Source organism: Megalops cyprinoides, chromosome 7, assembly GCF_013368585.1.
Source record: "Megalops cyprinoides isolate fMegCyp1 chromosome 7, fMegCyp1.pri, whole genome shotgun sequence".
NCBI lineage: Eukaryota > Metazoa > Chordata > Actinopteri > Elopiformes > Megalopidae > Megalops > Megalops cyprinoides.
The window spans coordinates 23471509-23488656 of record NC_050589.1 but is presented as its reverse complement, the minus strand read 5'-3'; the positions used below and the strand labels follow the sequence as shown (position 1 = coordinate 23488656).

Sequence of the window (17148 nt, the reverse complement as noted above, 5' to 3'; positions counted from 1 at the left end):
ACCCCCCCAGCCTCGGCTTGCCGCTCAGCTGATTGACAGGAAATGTGAACGCCGCCCTGCCTTGTCTGTGTGCGCTGGAAACCATGCTGTGCTGCTGGGCGGTAGCAGCGAGCACCTCTCGGACAGCTGAAGGGGGAGGAGATCGTCTCCTTGCGCACTGCGAGCTGGAGACAGTGCTGTGCGCGCCGGCCAACGGCGGCAGTTGAAATCGCGCCACGTTTGTGGGACAGGACAGCCGAGTGCCGACTCTCTCTCTTTTTTTTTTTCCTTGCTGTGCCGTGGTTGTGTTTGCTGGATTCATGTGCTTACTGCCGTCATGTAGCCTCCTCCGCTCCTCCACCCGTCTCCCAGCATCTCTCCTGCCTGTCGGAGCAGGCTCTGGGTTTTTGGAGAGGAGAGCCTGAACAGCCGGGAGAATGGTGCAGCGCTTCAGCCTCCGCAGGCAGTACTCCAAGGTAAGCTGCCGTCTCCTTCCTGCTCTCCCCTGCCAGCGCGCCGCCCGCGGTCCGGCTCACTCTCCGAGCACAGCGCGGCTCTGCCCTCCTGTGGAGCGGCCGTTTGTGTTGTCAGGGTGGTAGGGTGCCTTCAGCAGAACTGGAGGGAGGCTGAATACTCTCCCTGTGCCTGGGCAGGCTGTGATGAACTTAACTCTGCTGTGCTGTACTGAGGCATATCTGCCATGCTTTCTCTCTGGCCTCAACGGTGAGGTGTTGGTTAGCTTGCTCTGGTTTGGTGTTTGGAGTACAGAGCGGATCCACCCTTCTGAGTCTGGTAACGGAAGGAGGCGAGTTGTTGTTGCTGTTGTGGTTTAGCGGGAGAGGATGAGGAGGGGTGAGAGAGGGTGGCGCAAGTGGCAGAGGTGACATCGGTTAGAGAGAAGCGGGCCCCATCAGAGGGCAGAGCAGTCACAGTTTTGTTTTGTTTTGTTTTTTTCTGTTCGCCCCCCTCGGTAGATTCCAGTCACAAGCGCTCCGGTCTCTCTGATCATGCACAGAGCGAGCAGGTCTCCTCGGCGTGACCCCCTGCGACCCGCCCCGTTTCGGCACGGCGGTTCCTGCGGCTCCGTCTTTCTCTGCGCCTCTGTGCTCTATATATACAGCCGCGGTGTCAGCGTTCACTCCGGGGCACTGATCTCATGACAGCCGCGGCGAGCTTAAACTCTCCCACGGCAGACAACGAGAGAGATGTGCTCGTAAGTGCGACAAGCGCGATGAAAATAAACTCTCTGCTGGAGCGCTTTTACATTTAACAGTTTTCAGGTATTATAGCACTGATTTTATACATCAGCATGTTTTGACTACCGTGGAACTTCACACAGCCTATATTTTCAGTGTGACACTGGTAATTGTAGCACTGCATGAAGCAGTCTTCCTGCCTGTTGTGAATGTAACCTCATCGGTGGCTGCACCTTGCCTTACAGGTCGCTCTGAGTAACAGCGTCTGCCAAGTTAATAAATCTAAATGTGGCGCTGGAATCACGAATTTAAATGTCAAAGGATTTAAAAGGTGGCATGAAAATGCAAAAAAGGCAAAAAGCTCCTTATTTGGCAAAAATAAGGAGCAGTTATTAAGTTTAATACAGCAACAGTATTTTTTTCAAACTGCTTCAAAGAGAGAGACCGATCAAAGAGAAACACTGCACTAGGACTGATCTCCTCACTGCAATTCAGAGCTCATGGCTTGAGTTTCACGGCGTTCTGATAATCAGCACTTCGTCTCTGCCCAGTTCAGAATTGCAGGTGCTTTACCAGAGGGACTCCTTGCTCCTGTTTGGGTGTTTTCAGCAGTACAGTAGAAACATGCTGCGGGACAGATCAGAGGGGGACTCGCATTGTGACGAAAGTAGGTACAGCAGTACAGTGCTAATGAAGGTCTGTTTACACAACCATTAAAAGTGTTTAGTCTTGAGGAAAATCCAATCTCAGCAGCCAGAATGGAGGTGCATTACAATCGTATTGTATGGACTTCCTGTGTCTGCGTAAATTTGCTTAAGATTTCCATTTCGAACACTGTTGTAGGAAGCCCAATAAACTTAAGTCGCACAAAGGTCACATGCTGCTTTTAGTCTGAGTAGTGGAGATGGGAAGTACAGATTAAATGGGCACACTGAATCCTCCCATGAAACACCCAGTTTTTCTTCCCCTGGTAGTTTAATGAAAGCCACTTTCATCATCTGCCTTTTGTGAGTGGCGCAAAGCAATAACATTTACAACCAGCTAAATTGTCTGCTTACAGATAACAGGCAATATTAGTGACCAGCAGAGGGAAAAAATGACGGAAGGTCTGATAGTATACAGTGTACTCAATTGTAGTGGGTAATGGCTTGAAGGTTACAGGGACTGAAATTTGTTTGACTGTTTGAAAAGTATGTGGAAGTGGCTTTTTAAAGAAACGGGGTAAATTGTCAGAGCTTTTATAGCTGGCAATGTCAAATGTTGCCCGGCCCTTTTGTACCGGGGTGGCCCTCTTAGGGTTTCGGAATTTCTTTTTATTTGCAGGAATCATTCTTCAGAAGTTACTTATGAAAACGCCCCCCTCCCCCTACATGGTTCTGTCTTGTTTTGTACCAAATACAGAAGTGGTTTGGTTCCCAGGACAGAGCCTGTCCATAACTGACACTGAGGGACAGGCTGTATCTCTTATGCAAACTGGAGCTCCTCTCTGAATGCCCGAGCTTTCTCTTTTTATAAGCAGATCATTTTAATGTAAGAATTTCAACATGTTTTTAAGGTTTCTAGACAAGGCTGTGTGCACCTTCCTGAAGGTTTCATGCAGAGTTAACTCTCAGTGATGCAAAACCAGGGTATTTTCACATTTCTGTGAGAGACAAGGCTAGGCTGAAAGTGAATGCTGAGAAGAGCTTTTGTCAGAATGTTGCTTTTCGCTGCCGTCCTCCCTCTGGACGCTCTAATGTAACAGTGTTTAAGCTGAATGTGTCAGCGCAGAAACTGTGGCCTTCTCTTGTGTCAGGTGTTACTGCGTGAGCGGGACATCGCCTTTGTGCAGGTAGCCCTGAAGGCAAGCCAGCACAGGGGTTGCAGACAGTTCCCAGGTGGGTAGGTTCCAAAAACCTGGATGTTGTCCAGTGCTTTTGCCGCTGCAGTCATGCTGGCTTTGGAGCGCTTTCTGTGTGTAGCGGAGGGGTCGAAGGGCGAAGCATATCCCTCCAGCCCCCAGACGACCACGCTAAGTCGATTATCCTGGTGCAGGGTGCACCTGGAGCTGTTGCTGAGATTTATTGATTAATTATTGATTGCTGCCATGGCGCTCTTTCTTTCTTTCTCTATCTCTCTCTCTATCTCTCCCTCTTGACTCCCCACCCTCCTCCCCGTCTCTTTGAAAAGGCCGCTTCTGTTTGCCTAGAAGCATGGCCAAGAACGCAGAAGAAGTTGATTGATCTGTGTGAGTCTTTATGGACATTGCTGGAGTCACCCAGAGGGCCTGGTGCTTTAATGCTGTGCCCCAGTGACGAGCCTGGGGGGTTATAGTCAGAGCCCGGGCTCGGGAGAGATGCTGGGGGTGCGGTGGAGGGGGGAGGGGGTGGGGGGTTGTTTTAGAGCCGAATAAAGAACAGACATCTTGTCCTTGGCAGCCTAGCAAGCGGGGCAGTGGTTCACCTTCAAGGCATAGTGGGTTGGCTCGTGTGAGATATGAGTTCATCCAAGTCTAAAGCATCTGTCACGTGCGCATATCCAAAACGAAGGCCCTGCTCCTCGCTGAACTCTGCTGTTTGATCGGTCAGTATGCAGGAGCAGAGGCCCCTATCACCTCTGGAACAGCCAGCAACGTTTTCCGAGGCCGCCAGAGGGGATTGTGGCTGCTGTAGTATTCGGTTACTGGGGGTGAAACTGGGTGCCGATTAACAAAAAAAAAGGTGCCTGGAAAAATGTGCAGCCTCTCCCAGTAGCTGAATAGTGTGAGCTGCTATTGTCTGGCCACTGTTTCATGGGTGCAGAGTGAAAAATGTCCTGAAACCTGAGCGGTAGTTAGGGGGGGTTGTGTAGAGCGAGAGAGGAAGACAGAGACGGGATGTAGTCATTTCCTCTGAATCACAGTCGTATAAAGTACTCCCTTGGGTGGCAACATCGGCGGTTGTGCCTTCTGTTGGCATGCAGTGATTAAATAGCTTTATTAATTTCAGGCTGTGCCTGTGACCCAGCAGTTCTTTAGTCATCATACCCTGCTTTAGGAAGCATGTTAATAAAGTTATTATATTTGAAGGAAAAAGCATTTGATGGACTTACATCTGCTTTTCATTCAAGCCTTTTTAAGAATCATGCACTTCTGGGTCCTAAAATATTTTACTGGCATCCTAAAGTTAAAATTGGCACCAAAGTCACAACTGGAGGTGGATTCAGAGGAACTAGTCATTAGAGAAAAACATTCTCTCTTTATTGTTTCTTCTTGATAATCTTTGTGTTGTTTTTTTTATTGTTCAATAACACAAGGAGGCATCTAGTTGAAAGACCACTTGAAAGACAGACATGTTTTCTACTATTTGTTTTAAGCTTTCTGCTTGTATTATTTTTCATGGGATTTAACTTAGATATTTAATAAAGCACTGGTTCAGTTGACCATGAATTTGTGCTGCTATCATCAGTTGATGTGCACAACACCATTTTTGACAGCAAGCCAAGTGTACCTTATGTCTTCCTTCTGCATGTATAATGAAAAAGAGCCGTGAATTTAGCTTATTAGGTTGCAGATGAGGAGAGTATACCTTGCTAAAGAACAAAATGGAGTAATTACTTACATTTCATTCATTTCATTCATTTACAGATTGTCTTGTCTTGACTAACTATGACAAGTTAATTATGAGGTTAGCAAATCAACCTGTCTTTGTTGTTGGTTGTATATAGGTGAAACCGACTGGGATTAAATTTATGCATCTATCTGTCAAGATAGCTTGCACAATATAAATTACAAAAAGCACAACATAAATGAAGAACTCTCTGGAAACAGACTGCTAATGGCTGGTTTTTTGCTTATATTAATTACTGCACCTGAAGACACTTGAAGGCAAATAGACATGCACTCTAAACAGTGACACTTCTAACTTCAGTCTTTGAGCAGATTTTGGGAAGTCAGTGTTATCAAAGTTTAATGTGAACTACGTCAACTTCCACTGAGCTCACCATATTTTTTTTTCCCATATTGACACACTAGTATCAATTCCTTTACAGGAGACAGCTATTGAACTTATTATGACTTAAGTATGCTCATATCAGTGAACATTTTCATATTTAACCATTTGAGAATGGCTAAGCAACTTAATAGTTAATCGTTGTTTACATTCTTCAGTATTTTCTTTTTCTTACTCATGTATACAAGGTAAAAAAAAATTTCACAGGGAGACGTATTCCACAAGGTTCGGTCACATGTCAAAATTGTATTTTGCCTGTGGTTCCTTGAAGCATATTTTGCAAACATAGTCATCATACTATGATGCAGTATGTTTTCATCCATATACTGACGTACTTCATACCATAAAGTTACCCTTGTATTTCAGGAAACTACCGGACATGACAATTCTTTGACGAACTTTCAAAGGGCTTGAGTATCTGTAACATATATGTCTGACCCCAGCCAATCAATGTTATCTGACCCCTCTGACTGATCACTATACCCAGACCCCTTCAGCCAGTTACTGTAATCTGACCCCTCCAACAAATCACTCTGCTCTGACCCTTCCAACCAATTACTGTACTCTGACCTCTCCAATCAATTACTGTTCTTTGACCCCTTAAACCAATTACTGTACCCTGTGACCCCTCTAGTGAAAAATTCAACTCCCCCTGGAGTTTGTTTGGTTTGGACCTTTGTTGTCTGAATTATCAGCCAACCAGGGACTAGATGTTACATGTGGTCAGTGATTGTTGTTGGGTCAAAGCTTTAATTTGGCAAGCAAATCATGCTCTGGAGAAAAGAAATTGAGAGGTTATTTATGGTAAGGTTGAGAGAGTCACTGTCCCATTTGTAAGGCAGTCTGCCTTTTGTCCAGCTGCCCTCTCTGTCAGTTCTTCAAAATACAGCGAAGGAATCGGCCCATCGGCCCAGTGCAAGAAGTATTGAATTCCCCTAATTCTGGTTTTGTGTTATCATCATTCAGAGAAAAGGCTCAAGACCACTGGAACAACAAGTCCTGCCAACCACAGCGGTTTCATGCGCATGGAGTAATCACTCCTTTCATATGTGCTGCTCCCATTGTGTTCCTGTACGCTGCAGCCTAAAATTTAAATGAAGACAAGAACTGTAACGCAAGCTCACACAGACACTGACACAATCAAATTCAAACATACGTCTTTGCCTTATATCCTGCGTTGGTTTTTGGAAATGTTTAACAGTATCTGCTGTGGCCATAGCTGTACCCCAGGAAGGACCTCATCCTGTGTGTGACATCTCCCATCAGCCCGTGACAACGTGGCATAGCTGCAGCCACAGCAAACCGCTTGGAAGCCATGTCTTCCTTGTCCTATATTTTCTCTTGAGTGGGACCCTACGAGCGTGGTCAAGTTTCTGCGGTAGATAGCAAGCGCTCTCCGCAAACAGGCTTACCATCCTTATCTGTGTCAGAAGACACAGCTGCTCAGTTGAGTTTGGTCTCCCTCAGATAACATCTGTGTTTTTGTGCTTGACTCGTGTGGCTGTGTTTGGCTTTTTTTTAAATTTTTTTTAATCAGACAAGTCTCTCTTTCACCAGGCAGCTGAGAAACACTTCTGCTGAAACTGTAAATATTTCCGCCCTCGCTGGCCACAGAAATACCAAGACTGCAGGGTGCACTAGCTTGCGGGGAGTGTTGAGAATGGGGATGACAGGGCTTGCTGTATAGTGGGTAGATCTGGCATGGCTTACAAGTTAGCAGCTTGTGTAGAGGATCTTGTACATCCTGAAAGATGTCTGTCTTTGTTACATTGGCATGAAACCGCAGAAAGCACATCCATCCTGGTGTTACCTTCCAGTACAAACTCAGGGTACCAGCTCCTGGCCAAATGCAATTACCCTGACTCAGAAAATCAAGCAAGGACAGGGCCGGCCTGTGTGTTTGTTTTATGATAACGATGTGTTTCCTGTGTGTGTTTGTCTTTAATTTGGCCGTGGTTATAAAGAAAGGTAAATGGTTATCCATCAGTATGAATGTTAACTTAATTTGTGTTCCCTGTGACGGTGTCTTCAGGTGATTGCCGGTCTGCCTCTGGCTCCAGTCACACTTATGTCATTGAATAAACAGCCCCTCTTTGCCACCCCCCCACCCAACCATGGGGGAGCCATGGCAACCAGCCCAACTGTATGGCTGTGTCACAGCCCAGTGATGGTTCGTTTGAAAGAGCTGAAACTGCTGTTCTTGAGGTTAGCCTATCGATTTTAATTGTCTGCTGATTATCAGTCTCAGTTAGTATACCTCTCTCAGTGGTGGCCTGTGTCTTTGAAATTCTGCACTTCCTCAAGTGAAGGGGGAAATAAGTTAGTTCAGTAAACTCTGAATGTCACTGAGCTACATTGTTGCAAGTCTGAAAAAATGCAGTTGGTAATATGAATAAACCCCCAGTTTTATATGTACATTTTTGTAAAATTATGTAAATACCAAAGGAGTGATGAGGTCACAAACTCCTCAGGATGCTTGCCTGGGCTGGAGGGGCGAATCACTGCCATACCTCTTGGATGACTAGACCCAGAAAGCATTGCATATAAGTGGGTCAAAGACCACCACTGCAGAGCTGTGGTTTTTACCAGCATTGACATTCTTCTGCTGCTATCAGTGTTTGCTTCAGCAGCATGTCACGGGAGCGGTCAGTTCCCACTCTGACTCGCGTCATTTCAGTGAGAAACGCTATTGACGAGAAGATGAATGCCTTGAAATGGCTGGCTGCAGTCCAGTAATCTATATTAATTGTGCGGTTAAGCTGACACAATTTCACAATCTTGTGTGATTAAATTGGGTTCTGCAGTATAGAGCTATTAATCGCTCAGAAGTTCTGTGTAAAAAAAAAAAAAAAATTAAAAAAGCAAGGAGAGTTTTCGCCTTGCAGCGGCTTCATGGTCGGCTCCATCCCTCTAACGTTCGGGTGGGGTGTTTGCCCAGCCCCATGGCCTGTGTTAAATGCCCCGGTAATTTAGCTGTTTATCTCACTGAAGCTTTATAATTAACCAGGGGCTTCAGTGAAGAGGCGTAGTCTTTGATGCTGTTCGGATCTGTCAGCCCCGTTTGTGGTGCTCTCTCTCATGCTGCCAGGTCCATTAGTGGCCTTTGTGCTTCCTGGCTCCTGGGTATGTCCCGCTGGGTGCTTGGTTAGCAGGTGCAGCCTGCATCCCTGTTCCTCGACCACATGAAAGGTGCTTGTCGCTAGCGTCAGTAGAGACCTCACCAACGCCTCTCTCCCTACTTTACTGCTCCAGAAGTGGGTTGTTTTTAGAGGACAGACCTTATTCAGTATCGTCAATTTTAGTGACCCGCTGAGAAATTACAAGCGATTTGTTTATTTAATCTCATTTTCTTAGAATAGAATGATATTCTTTTTTTTTCCTACGGCCTGTCCGTGCCATTGGCGTGTATGAACATATTGGTTACAATTTTTCATATGGATACATTAGCTATCGGATGCATCATATGGATGCATTAGTGTTGTTTGAGCATAGTGGTTGTAGCATTTCCACGAACATATTGATCATGGAGGTTTTTATTGATTTATTAGCTGTTAGTGTGCTGCAGTAGCAATAAGACCGTTGTGAGATCATGTTGCCTCAGGTTTGTCCTGTTCTCTCTGTCAGAAGTACAATGCAGACGCTCCTGTGTTTGTACCTGGTTGTTTGCAGAGGGGAACATTGATCTCTGGCCTTTCTTTTTCACTTATTTAATCTTTATTTAACCAGGAAGTCCCCTGAGATAGAAAGTCTCGTTTTTGAGGGAGACCTGGCCGAGCAAGCAGCTTTACAGTAGACAGAGTTAGAAACAGAATGACACAATACAATACAGTACAAACAGTGCATTACAGTACAGTGCAATAACAATATAAATTGATCTGAAAACATGCCTAGCAGAGAGACATGCAAGCTGCTGGAGATTGTGGAGGTGGTATAGAGCGAAATGGCTGAGGCTGAACAAAGGGAGATGGGTGCTGCTCTGCGTGTTGCCATCCCCTGCCCTTCCAGGTCACCGCCGCGTGTGTCAGCCTCCAGTCCCCCCCGCCTGTTTCCAGGCCTAATTGGCAGCCACCTGACTGGCCCAGCTGGAGTTCTCACCTGATTGCTGTCTGCCCTGGCATGCACCTGAAGGTCGCCGTGACATTCAGCAGTACGGTCCTCCATCAGCCCAGCTTCGTGATTGCCTCTCCTGGCTGAGGCCTCAGTCCTCCACAGCTGATTCCCCCTGCCAAGCCCCTGCCAGTTTCCTTATAGGCCATATTGTCCATATGGCAGCATGTGTGAATGAAAGTTCCATCACGTTCGTGACCGTCATGGCTGCTGGTTAGGGCTGGGCATGGACAATGTCTGTAACCGCTGCTGTTGCTACCACGCCACAGAGCCGTCAGTGCGCACCATCCGTGAACATTTTGTTCAGAGTTGGTGTTCCTGTGCCGGCTGCTCTACAGCCTATACGATCTCACTGCCGATAGGCAACCTGAAAAACCCATGCTTCCTGTTGTTTTGCATCTGAGGCCCCGGTCTTTGTGTTGTGAATATGTTGTGCTCTCTGGATGTGTTGAGGTGTTAATGATAGGTGTGAATGATAGGCAGATGGATTTGGGTTTCACAGACTTGCAGTCTTCAGGTTTCTGCAGATAACCAAGAAGAAAGCACAACTGTACAGCATGTGCACTATTCTGTGCAGCACTGTGGATCATGTGCTAGTCTCTTTGCAGGAAGTACCGCTGTGCAGCGTGTACATCATTTATGCACAGAGTAGCCCCCCATGAAGCTCACCTTGAGTCACTTGGACCCCAGTTGTGATAGACTGTTGTGTATTTATGCGTAATTCTTTTACATAATTCTTCATATGCGTTATTTGTAGAAAAAAGGTGTCAGATGTACTGAGGGTAAAGAGTGGCAAGCATTTTGGTGTCAGAGTTCCCTCATTGGCTTTATTTTTGCACATCCCAAGAAAAGAGGCTGTCATACGCACAGACACAGACACACACACACACACACACACACACACACACACACACACACACACACAGACTAGCTTCTTTTTGCAAATGTGTAAGTCCACTCTCTCTGGCCCCAGTTGTGTGTGTTTGCATTTGTGTGCGTGTGTGTTATTTTTTTGAATCTCTCTGTTGCCACAGAGCGATTAAACCACATATCCTTTCGTTTATTACGTGGATTAATAATAAATGAGCCAGCTGAGGACTCCCTCTCCCCCCCTCTCTCTTTCTCCCTCTCTCTTTCTCTCCTTCTCCCTCTCTTGTCTTTTTCACATCTTTCGCTCCCCTCTCCTCCACCTCACTGACAAGACAAATTATCTGGTGCTTAGAGTCCCCACCAGCAGCAGATTAGATATTTCACCGAGACCCTGCGCGGCTGGCACTGTTGGGACTAGGCTGTGGTTACTGGGCCAGTGTTAATTACTGTTCGCCCGTTCTGGAGATGCTGCGAGACAGCTCATTTCACACTAATGCGATCGCGTCTGTGCGCGGGGGCGTGCGTGTGTGCCTGTGTGTGTGTGTGTGTGTACAGTACGTGTGTGTTTTTACCGCTCTCGTCTCTGTTTCCCTTTGAAGTCGTGCTCCAGCCTGTTTAATTTCCATGTTCTTGCCTCTTGAATATTCACTTATTATGTATTAGGCTGGCACTCTGATCCAGGGGAGCCGGCATTTATATGCAAAAGGGAAGAGCAAATGTGTACAGATGAAAGCGTACGCAGGCGTGCGGGAGCCCGGGCAAACAGCACATGCTGACCAAAGATGTGAGCTTACGGTAAAGGAGGATTCTGCCTCTGTCCCCATGCCAACCGGGGTGTTCTCGCTTAGGGAGATGATATGGATTTTCTGACGGCCTGAAAGAGGGGAGGGGCAGCCGTCTTGCGCTTCACAAATCAGCCGACGCTGTCTCTCTTGGTAACATACTTAATTGCCTTGTCGTGCATTAATGGGTCAGCTTTTCATAATTTCTCTCTGTGGGTTTTTTTTTTGTCCTCTCCCTTTAAAGAAGGAAACCACGTGAAGTGTCAGTTTCTATTGTGTTCTTTATTTTTGACACAGCTGGCATAACCTCATTTCCTGTTTTGCCAGTTTTCCTGTAGTGTCTGAGCCAGTGCACGTGGGGTTGAGCTCTGGCCCAGAAGCGCATAGATTACGCTCTGACCCACTGTGCTTAGACTGCTCTCTGACCCACTGCGCATGGACCTTATTCTGACCCAGTGCGGTAACCCAGTGCCCATAGACTGTGCTATTGCACTGCAGCCCAGCTCTGACACAGTACACATATAGACTGCATTCACTTGCCGAGTGTGTCTGTACCCCTTTCTCATCTAGTGCACGCGGGCTGAACTCTGACTCAGTGAGCCCAGATTGTTCACTTACTCATCAGTCATGGGCCTCGCTGTTTGGCCTAGTGGACATGGACTGCATTATACTTGTCAGTCTGACAGTGGGGATGCCATGGTCTGTGAAATGAGAGGCTCCGGTGTCGTGTTTGCCAGGTTTTAGTGATGTACTGTAGGCAGTGCAGGACACATCCGACCTCACTGGATGAGTGATGGAATGAGTAGGTATCCTCTGTGAGCTGTGTAGCGTGGAGTCTCCTCTGTCAAACCTCTGGTGAATAATATCAGTGTTGAAAGCTGAGTCTTAGCTTTCTTTCCGAAGTGTGAGTGTGTGCGTTATGTTTGCGCGTGTGTGTGCTTGCGCTATTTGTTTCGAGTCTCATGCACCTGTGAGCATGTGTGTGTTCACGTGTGTGTAGGTGTGTGAGATGAATAATGAATTAAAGACTAACATGAATTGCTGAGTTCAGCTCTGTCCCAGTGACCCAGTTTACTCACAGTAACACGCAATCAGGTCCTCTGTGTCATCGTCACGTCCTCTTCATCTCCCGTTCTCAGGTGGCGGTTGTGTCCGGGAAACATGGCATTATCCCCAGTGCCAGCGTCCTCTTACCTTACCTTCTAACTCTGACAATAGGGTGTCAGGCACAGTGTGTCATGTTGGGTTTTGAGTGTGGGTTAGAATAACAGATCTTCATTTCATGAGAGTTAAAGGAAATGATCTCCTACCATAATGCAGAAATAGCATACAGTACCCATTCAAAAGCCACACATTTTACTCTCAGTCGCACATAAATCCAGCAGATGACATTTAGATTTTCAGTTCCTCTTTGTCCTCTGTGAACGCACATTATTCGTTTATTCCGCCATGCGCCCTTATTCGTTGTGACCAGAAATGTGAACATCTTCACAGATCCTTTAACCCATTTCCACAGCTGGAGTGTTTTGCTGGTTACCCTGTAAACATGCTCAAAGGTGCATGGCAATGACCCATGTGGGACACGGGCCCACGGCCACCGGAACTCCGGTGCCCTCGCGCCTAAACTCGTACAGAAACTCCTGCCAATAAGCCTTTTCCCCTCTTCTCTCTTTCTTGCTCTCCGTCTCTGCGGGCAGCTGTCTCTAGCCTCTGTGATCCGCTCTGCACCGTCCTTTGACCTCTTACCTGGCGTGGTGCGTATTGTTATTTGTAGACAGCTGTAGAGCTGGCAGGGTCTTGCTGGAGTCCTCTGGTCATGTGACCGTCTGGAGTGAGGCTCGCCGAGGTCCCTGCCAGCCGCTTTGGTCCATGCTATTAAAGCAAAGACGTCAGCAAAGAACATATGAACTTAATACATTTTGTTCACCTCATGATGATCTGCAGCGTTTCAGCGAATTTTCATCAGAGGCTTCACAATATTGATAATAATAGTCATGTTTTTCTGTGGAACGGGAGGAATGTCTAAAGGAAATGAACTGGCTTTGTTGGAGGATTTCGCTGGTCAGGTGCAAGGCATGCACCTGGCTCCCGGCAGTGGAATGTTTGGCGCATTTCCTTTCGTTGTTACTTTGGGAAATTCGTGACATGCAGGTGAAAAGAGGACATTTGGAGGTTTTCAGCAAGCCCCTTGGCATTGTTGGCAGAGCTGATCAGATTTCGCAGTTTTATGGCAATTGTTGCCAAGCAGACACTGTTTATCCAGGGCAGCCTGAAGTGTTGTAGACACTGTCTTGTGCTCACATTCCTTTTCTTATTAGAGCCAATGAGTTAACCTGCAGAGAGAGGGGTACACCCCCCCCCCCCCACCTCCCACTCCTGCTCCATGTTTTCCCTCCCCAGTCCATGTCTGCTCTACGCTTCTGAATGAAACTGTTGTGTGTGAGGTAGGAGTTTATTGAAACGGGAAGGGTGGAGGATTATGCAAAGAAAACCTCAAGTATTTTCCACGAGTGCTGCAAACAAGAAGACCCTTCTTTTCTCAAAGCTGATTCGCTCCCTAATCCCCAGTTAAGAAGATTGGCCTTTTTTGTTTCATTGTTTTTTGTTTCAAGAACAACAAACAGGTTACAAGCACAACAGAGACCACAGTTTGTCTGGTACCGTACTTTTTTTTGGGAATCGTCCAGCCTTCCAAAGCTTGTGATCCAGACAGAACATATTGTTTCTGTTGTAGTTTCGGTAAGAATTTTCATTTCAGACAGTGGACTTAAGGGTTCTGCTTTCCAGAGTGACTTCATTTCCCATAGTGCTTTCTTGCTGACTGATTTGAAGGACATATCTGAAGTACAGATCAATTGCAAGTAATCAAGTAAAGTTCATATGTCCCTTGAGTTCCTTGTGGCAACACCATCACAGGACTTATCCAAGAGCCAACTTCAGCAAACTAAATTGCACTGGTTTTAGTACCTACAAAGACCTTTGCATACCAAATGTAAAGATGTTGATGTAAACTATTATTTGCCTTAAATATATGTGCATTTATACTAAGCAGTAGCTATGTGTTATGGTTATGTCCCCAGATGGATGAGGCACTGCTGGGAAGGACTTAGTGAAGCCATTGTTAAATCATTGCTTTGTGAAAGTGATGCATTCTCTCAGCTATTCATGCCATTCATGAAACTAAATAGGAGTGTTCCTCAAGTGACAAAAATATGTTTTACGAGATGCAAGGATTACTTCCTTTCCAAAACATGGATCATTTTGATCTTGGGTAACAACTGAGAAAATGGTAGAGCATTGTGTGAGTGATATTCAAAACCAGAAGCCCAGAGGACATACTTATCATGTTCCGGAGGTTTACAGATATCCTGGAAGGTGTAAACGGTGGGGTAAGGGAACAGGTTTCAGGTTGCCGATAATACAACTGGCACTTAATGAAGAGAAACAATGCCAATTCTGTTATTCACTTTTTTAAAACTAAGTCTTTTAACCCTTGTCTCATCATATTGTAATGTGCACGTTTATATGACTCATCTTCAGCTCACATGTCACAGCACCCTCTTGCTGCTTGCTGATCCAGTATGACTTCATAGCATCCTATCTGCACTCTGATTGGATACGACAATTCTTTGTCACTGTAGTCTGATTAGCTATGACTTCATATTACCCAGCCTGCTCTCTGATTAGATATGACTTCATCTCAAATGTATGTCATACTCTTTGGGTATTTTTGTTCTATGAAATGAAATGAAATGAAATTTGTATTTTGTTCCTTTAAACAATTGGGGCAGCAGTGTCTAGAAAAAGTTTCATGGTTTCTGGTGAAATTGATATTTCCTGTTACAAAATATCTCTGTCTCTGTCCCTTTCCTTTCCAAGATAGCATGGATGACCAGGAACTGGGGTGTAGCACCACCTAGTGGACAACCAACATTTTTTTTTTCTTAGCAGTGGCTCCCTGTCAAAAAAGTGATGTCACCAATGCAAAATATGTGGCTCAGAGGTGGAATGTTCAGAATCTGTCTAATGAATCAGCACGCAATTCATACCAGTTAAGGTCAAAATCAAGCTGAACAATGGTTATGGGAGGAGAAGTCAGATGGCTCAGATGATAACCTCTGGCATACGCCTGTGCCAGTCCGTTTAAGAAACGATGAAACGGGTTACAAAGCATGGGTGGCGGTGTGCCTAATGCTGTAAGGGTCAGAGGTCAAAGATGGAACTGTGGTCAGTGGAGGGAAGGAACAGTAGAGTGTGTGTGGGATGCAGTTCTGCTCCCTCTCTCTGTTCAGGACAACAGGTTTCCTAGCCTAGAGACTACTCAGCCAGGGATGGGGACCTCTGTTTTCATGTCATATCAAGTGTGTCACATGAATTACACATTACAAATGGAAATGTAAATACCACTATAGATATCTTTACATACCCTTTACCCTCCCCTTAGTTGCTGTGGTCTAAGGCCTCCACCTCTTGCTCCAGTGGTTAAAATAAAGAAACATGAAGTCTGACTGACATTTTAACTTTGTTCCGCAACATTTTCGTCACACCTGTGTCTGAAGCACAACACTTGGATACGTGATGTGTGAAATGAAGTGACTTGCTGCACGCAGGTGCATTCTGGTGAGAAGATCTCTGGCTCACATCCGCACGGTATTAAAAACTTGTTTGCCTGCTGATTCAATCAGCCTTTTAAAATGTACTGTTGTAAGACCCTCAGAGCCTGCCAGCCTTAAATTATTGCCCTCTTAAATTGAATCAAAACTTCCATCCAGTCTTCTGTAGCGAGCTATAAGGCCAAGACCTTGAAATCGCCTGAGTTCTCTTGCCTCCACCCCTTGGAAATCAAGTTACTTGCCTGCACATGGTATGCTTCCAGCATTTTGATTTAATACAGACCCTAGGACTGCATCCAGAAATTAACTGGCATTATCCCTCCCAGTAAACAGACACACACTAAAAGCCAATGAGAAGCTAAATGGAAGTGTATGCAGTGTATAGTGTGCACTTGGCTCAGCATAAGTAAATAAAAACAGTGCTGCAAAGCTCTGGAGTCTGTGCTTGGTACTGATCTGAGCGGTACCCTGCTGTATACCCCTGCCATTTCCCTGTGAATGTGTCACAGCGTTTTCCCCGGGTCACCGGGGGTGTGGGGCCTGACCCCAGCAGGGCAGGATGAAGGGGGCAGAGTGGTGCCCGCCAGCACCACGGAGCAGAGGGGGCCCGAGTTGATTATTTTATTGCTTGTCACTTCCTGCTGTTGAATAGATTGGCAGGGTTTTCATTTTTCCACCCATTCCATCTCACTGACTGCATTGTCCCCCCACTGCACTGTGGGAACTTTGCCGCCTCCTCTGGTTTATGTAATCTGAGGGGTGTATGAAGAGATTTAGTAAACAGCATCCCTCTCAGCCACTGTTTAGCAGTCTCAACCAGCTTGATTTTAACCACTATGCAGTACTCCTTTAAACTAACCTGAAAAACTACCCTAATATTAACTCCACTAATGAGTAAATGAGTTTGATTTTAAACGCAATACAGTACCTCTCTACACCAGTCTGATAAACTAGCCAATGTTTAGCTTCAGTGTAGAACCATTCTGAACTAGCATAGTTTAAAATCACAATACCCCTTCAACTGTCACTGTACAATATTGTTGCATCTAGGGCTAGAAACCAGTGTATTTTTAACCATACACAGAGAATATAGCTTACTTGCTGTGACAACTAGCTTGAGCAAAACAACCAATGTACTGGAACTTGGGTTTTTATGTTCCAAACACATAGCTCTTAACTGAGGCCTTCAACAGGGTTCATTTCGTGTTGGCCACAGATGATGTGGTCATGGTTAGCTCAACTGCCTTATCTTGAATTGCCTATGTTTAGTAGCATTGAAACAATTTCCCCAGTTGTATATTTTAAATAGTCCCGTTTGTTTTTTAGAGGTAATTATAAGTTAATTTGAAGCTGTAATTTTGGATGCTGGAGTGTGTTAAATAAAAACAGTAAAATTCTGATCATTCTTCCATGAGTGACCTTGATCTCTCCACCCCTGGTGTTGGCCACACTGACAGACAGTGAGTCTGACTCCCCGGAGAGCTTCTTGTCTGCTGGTGACGGGATTGGAACATTAGCCCCAGGATGGTTAGTCACTCCGTCTCCTAATTGACATGTGCTGGGCTTTCACTACAGCCTTCATTTGAATCCATAATTAAGATTGCGACAGATGGCTCGGGTTGTAATGTTGGCC

General features: G+C 45.8%; 1 protein-coding gene across 1 annotated transcript in view; it reads left to right on the top strand.

The window, feature by feature from the left end:
- The first annotated feature begins 55 nt into the window (after nucleotides 1-55).
- The window catches only part of tmcc1a (transmembrane and coiled-coil domain family 1a), a 35640-nt gene continuing 18547 nt past the window's right edge, over nucleotides 56-17148 (top strand). Inside the window, exon 1 of the mRNA XM_036533245.1 lies at nucleotides 56-455. Within this exon, the coding sequence (XP_036389138.1) occupies nucleotides 417-455 (39 nt within the window). The 5' untranslated portion in view covers nucleotides 56-416. The remainder of the gene's footprint in view (nucleotides 456-17148) is intronic.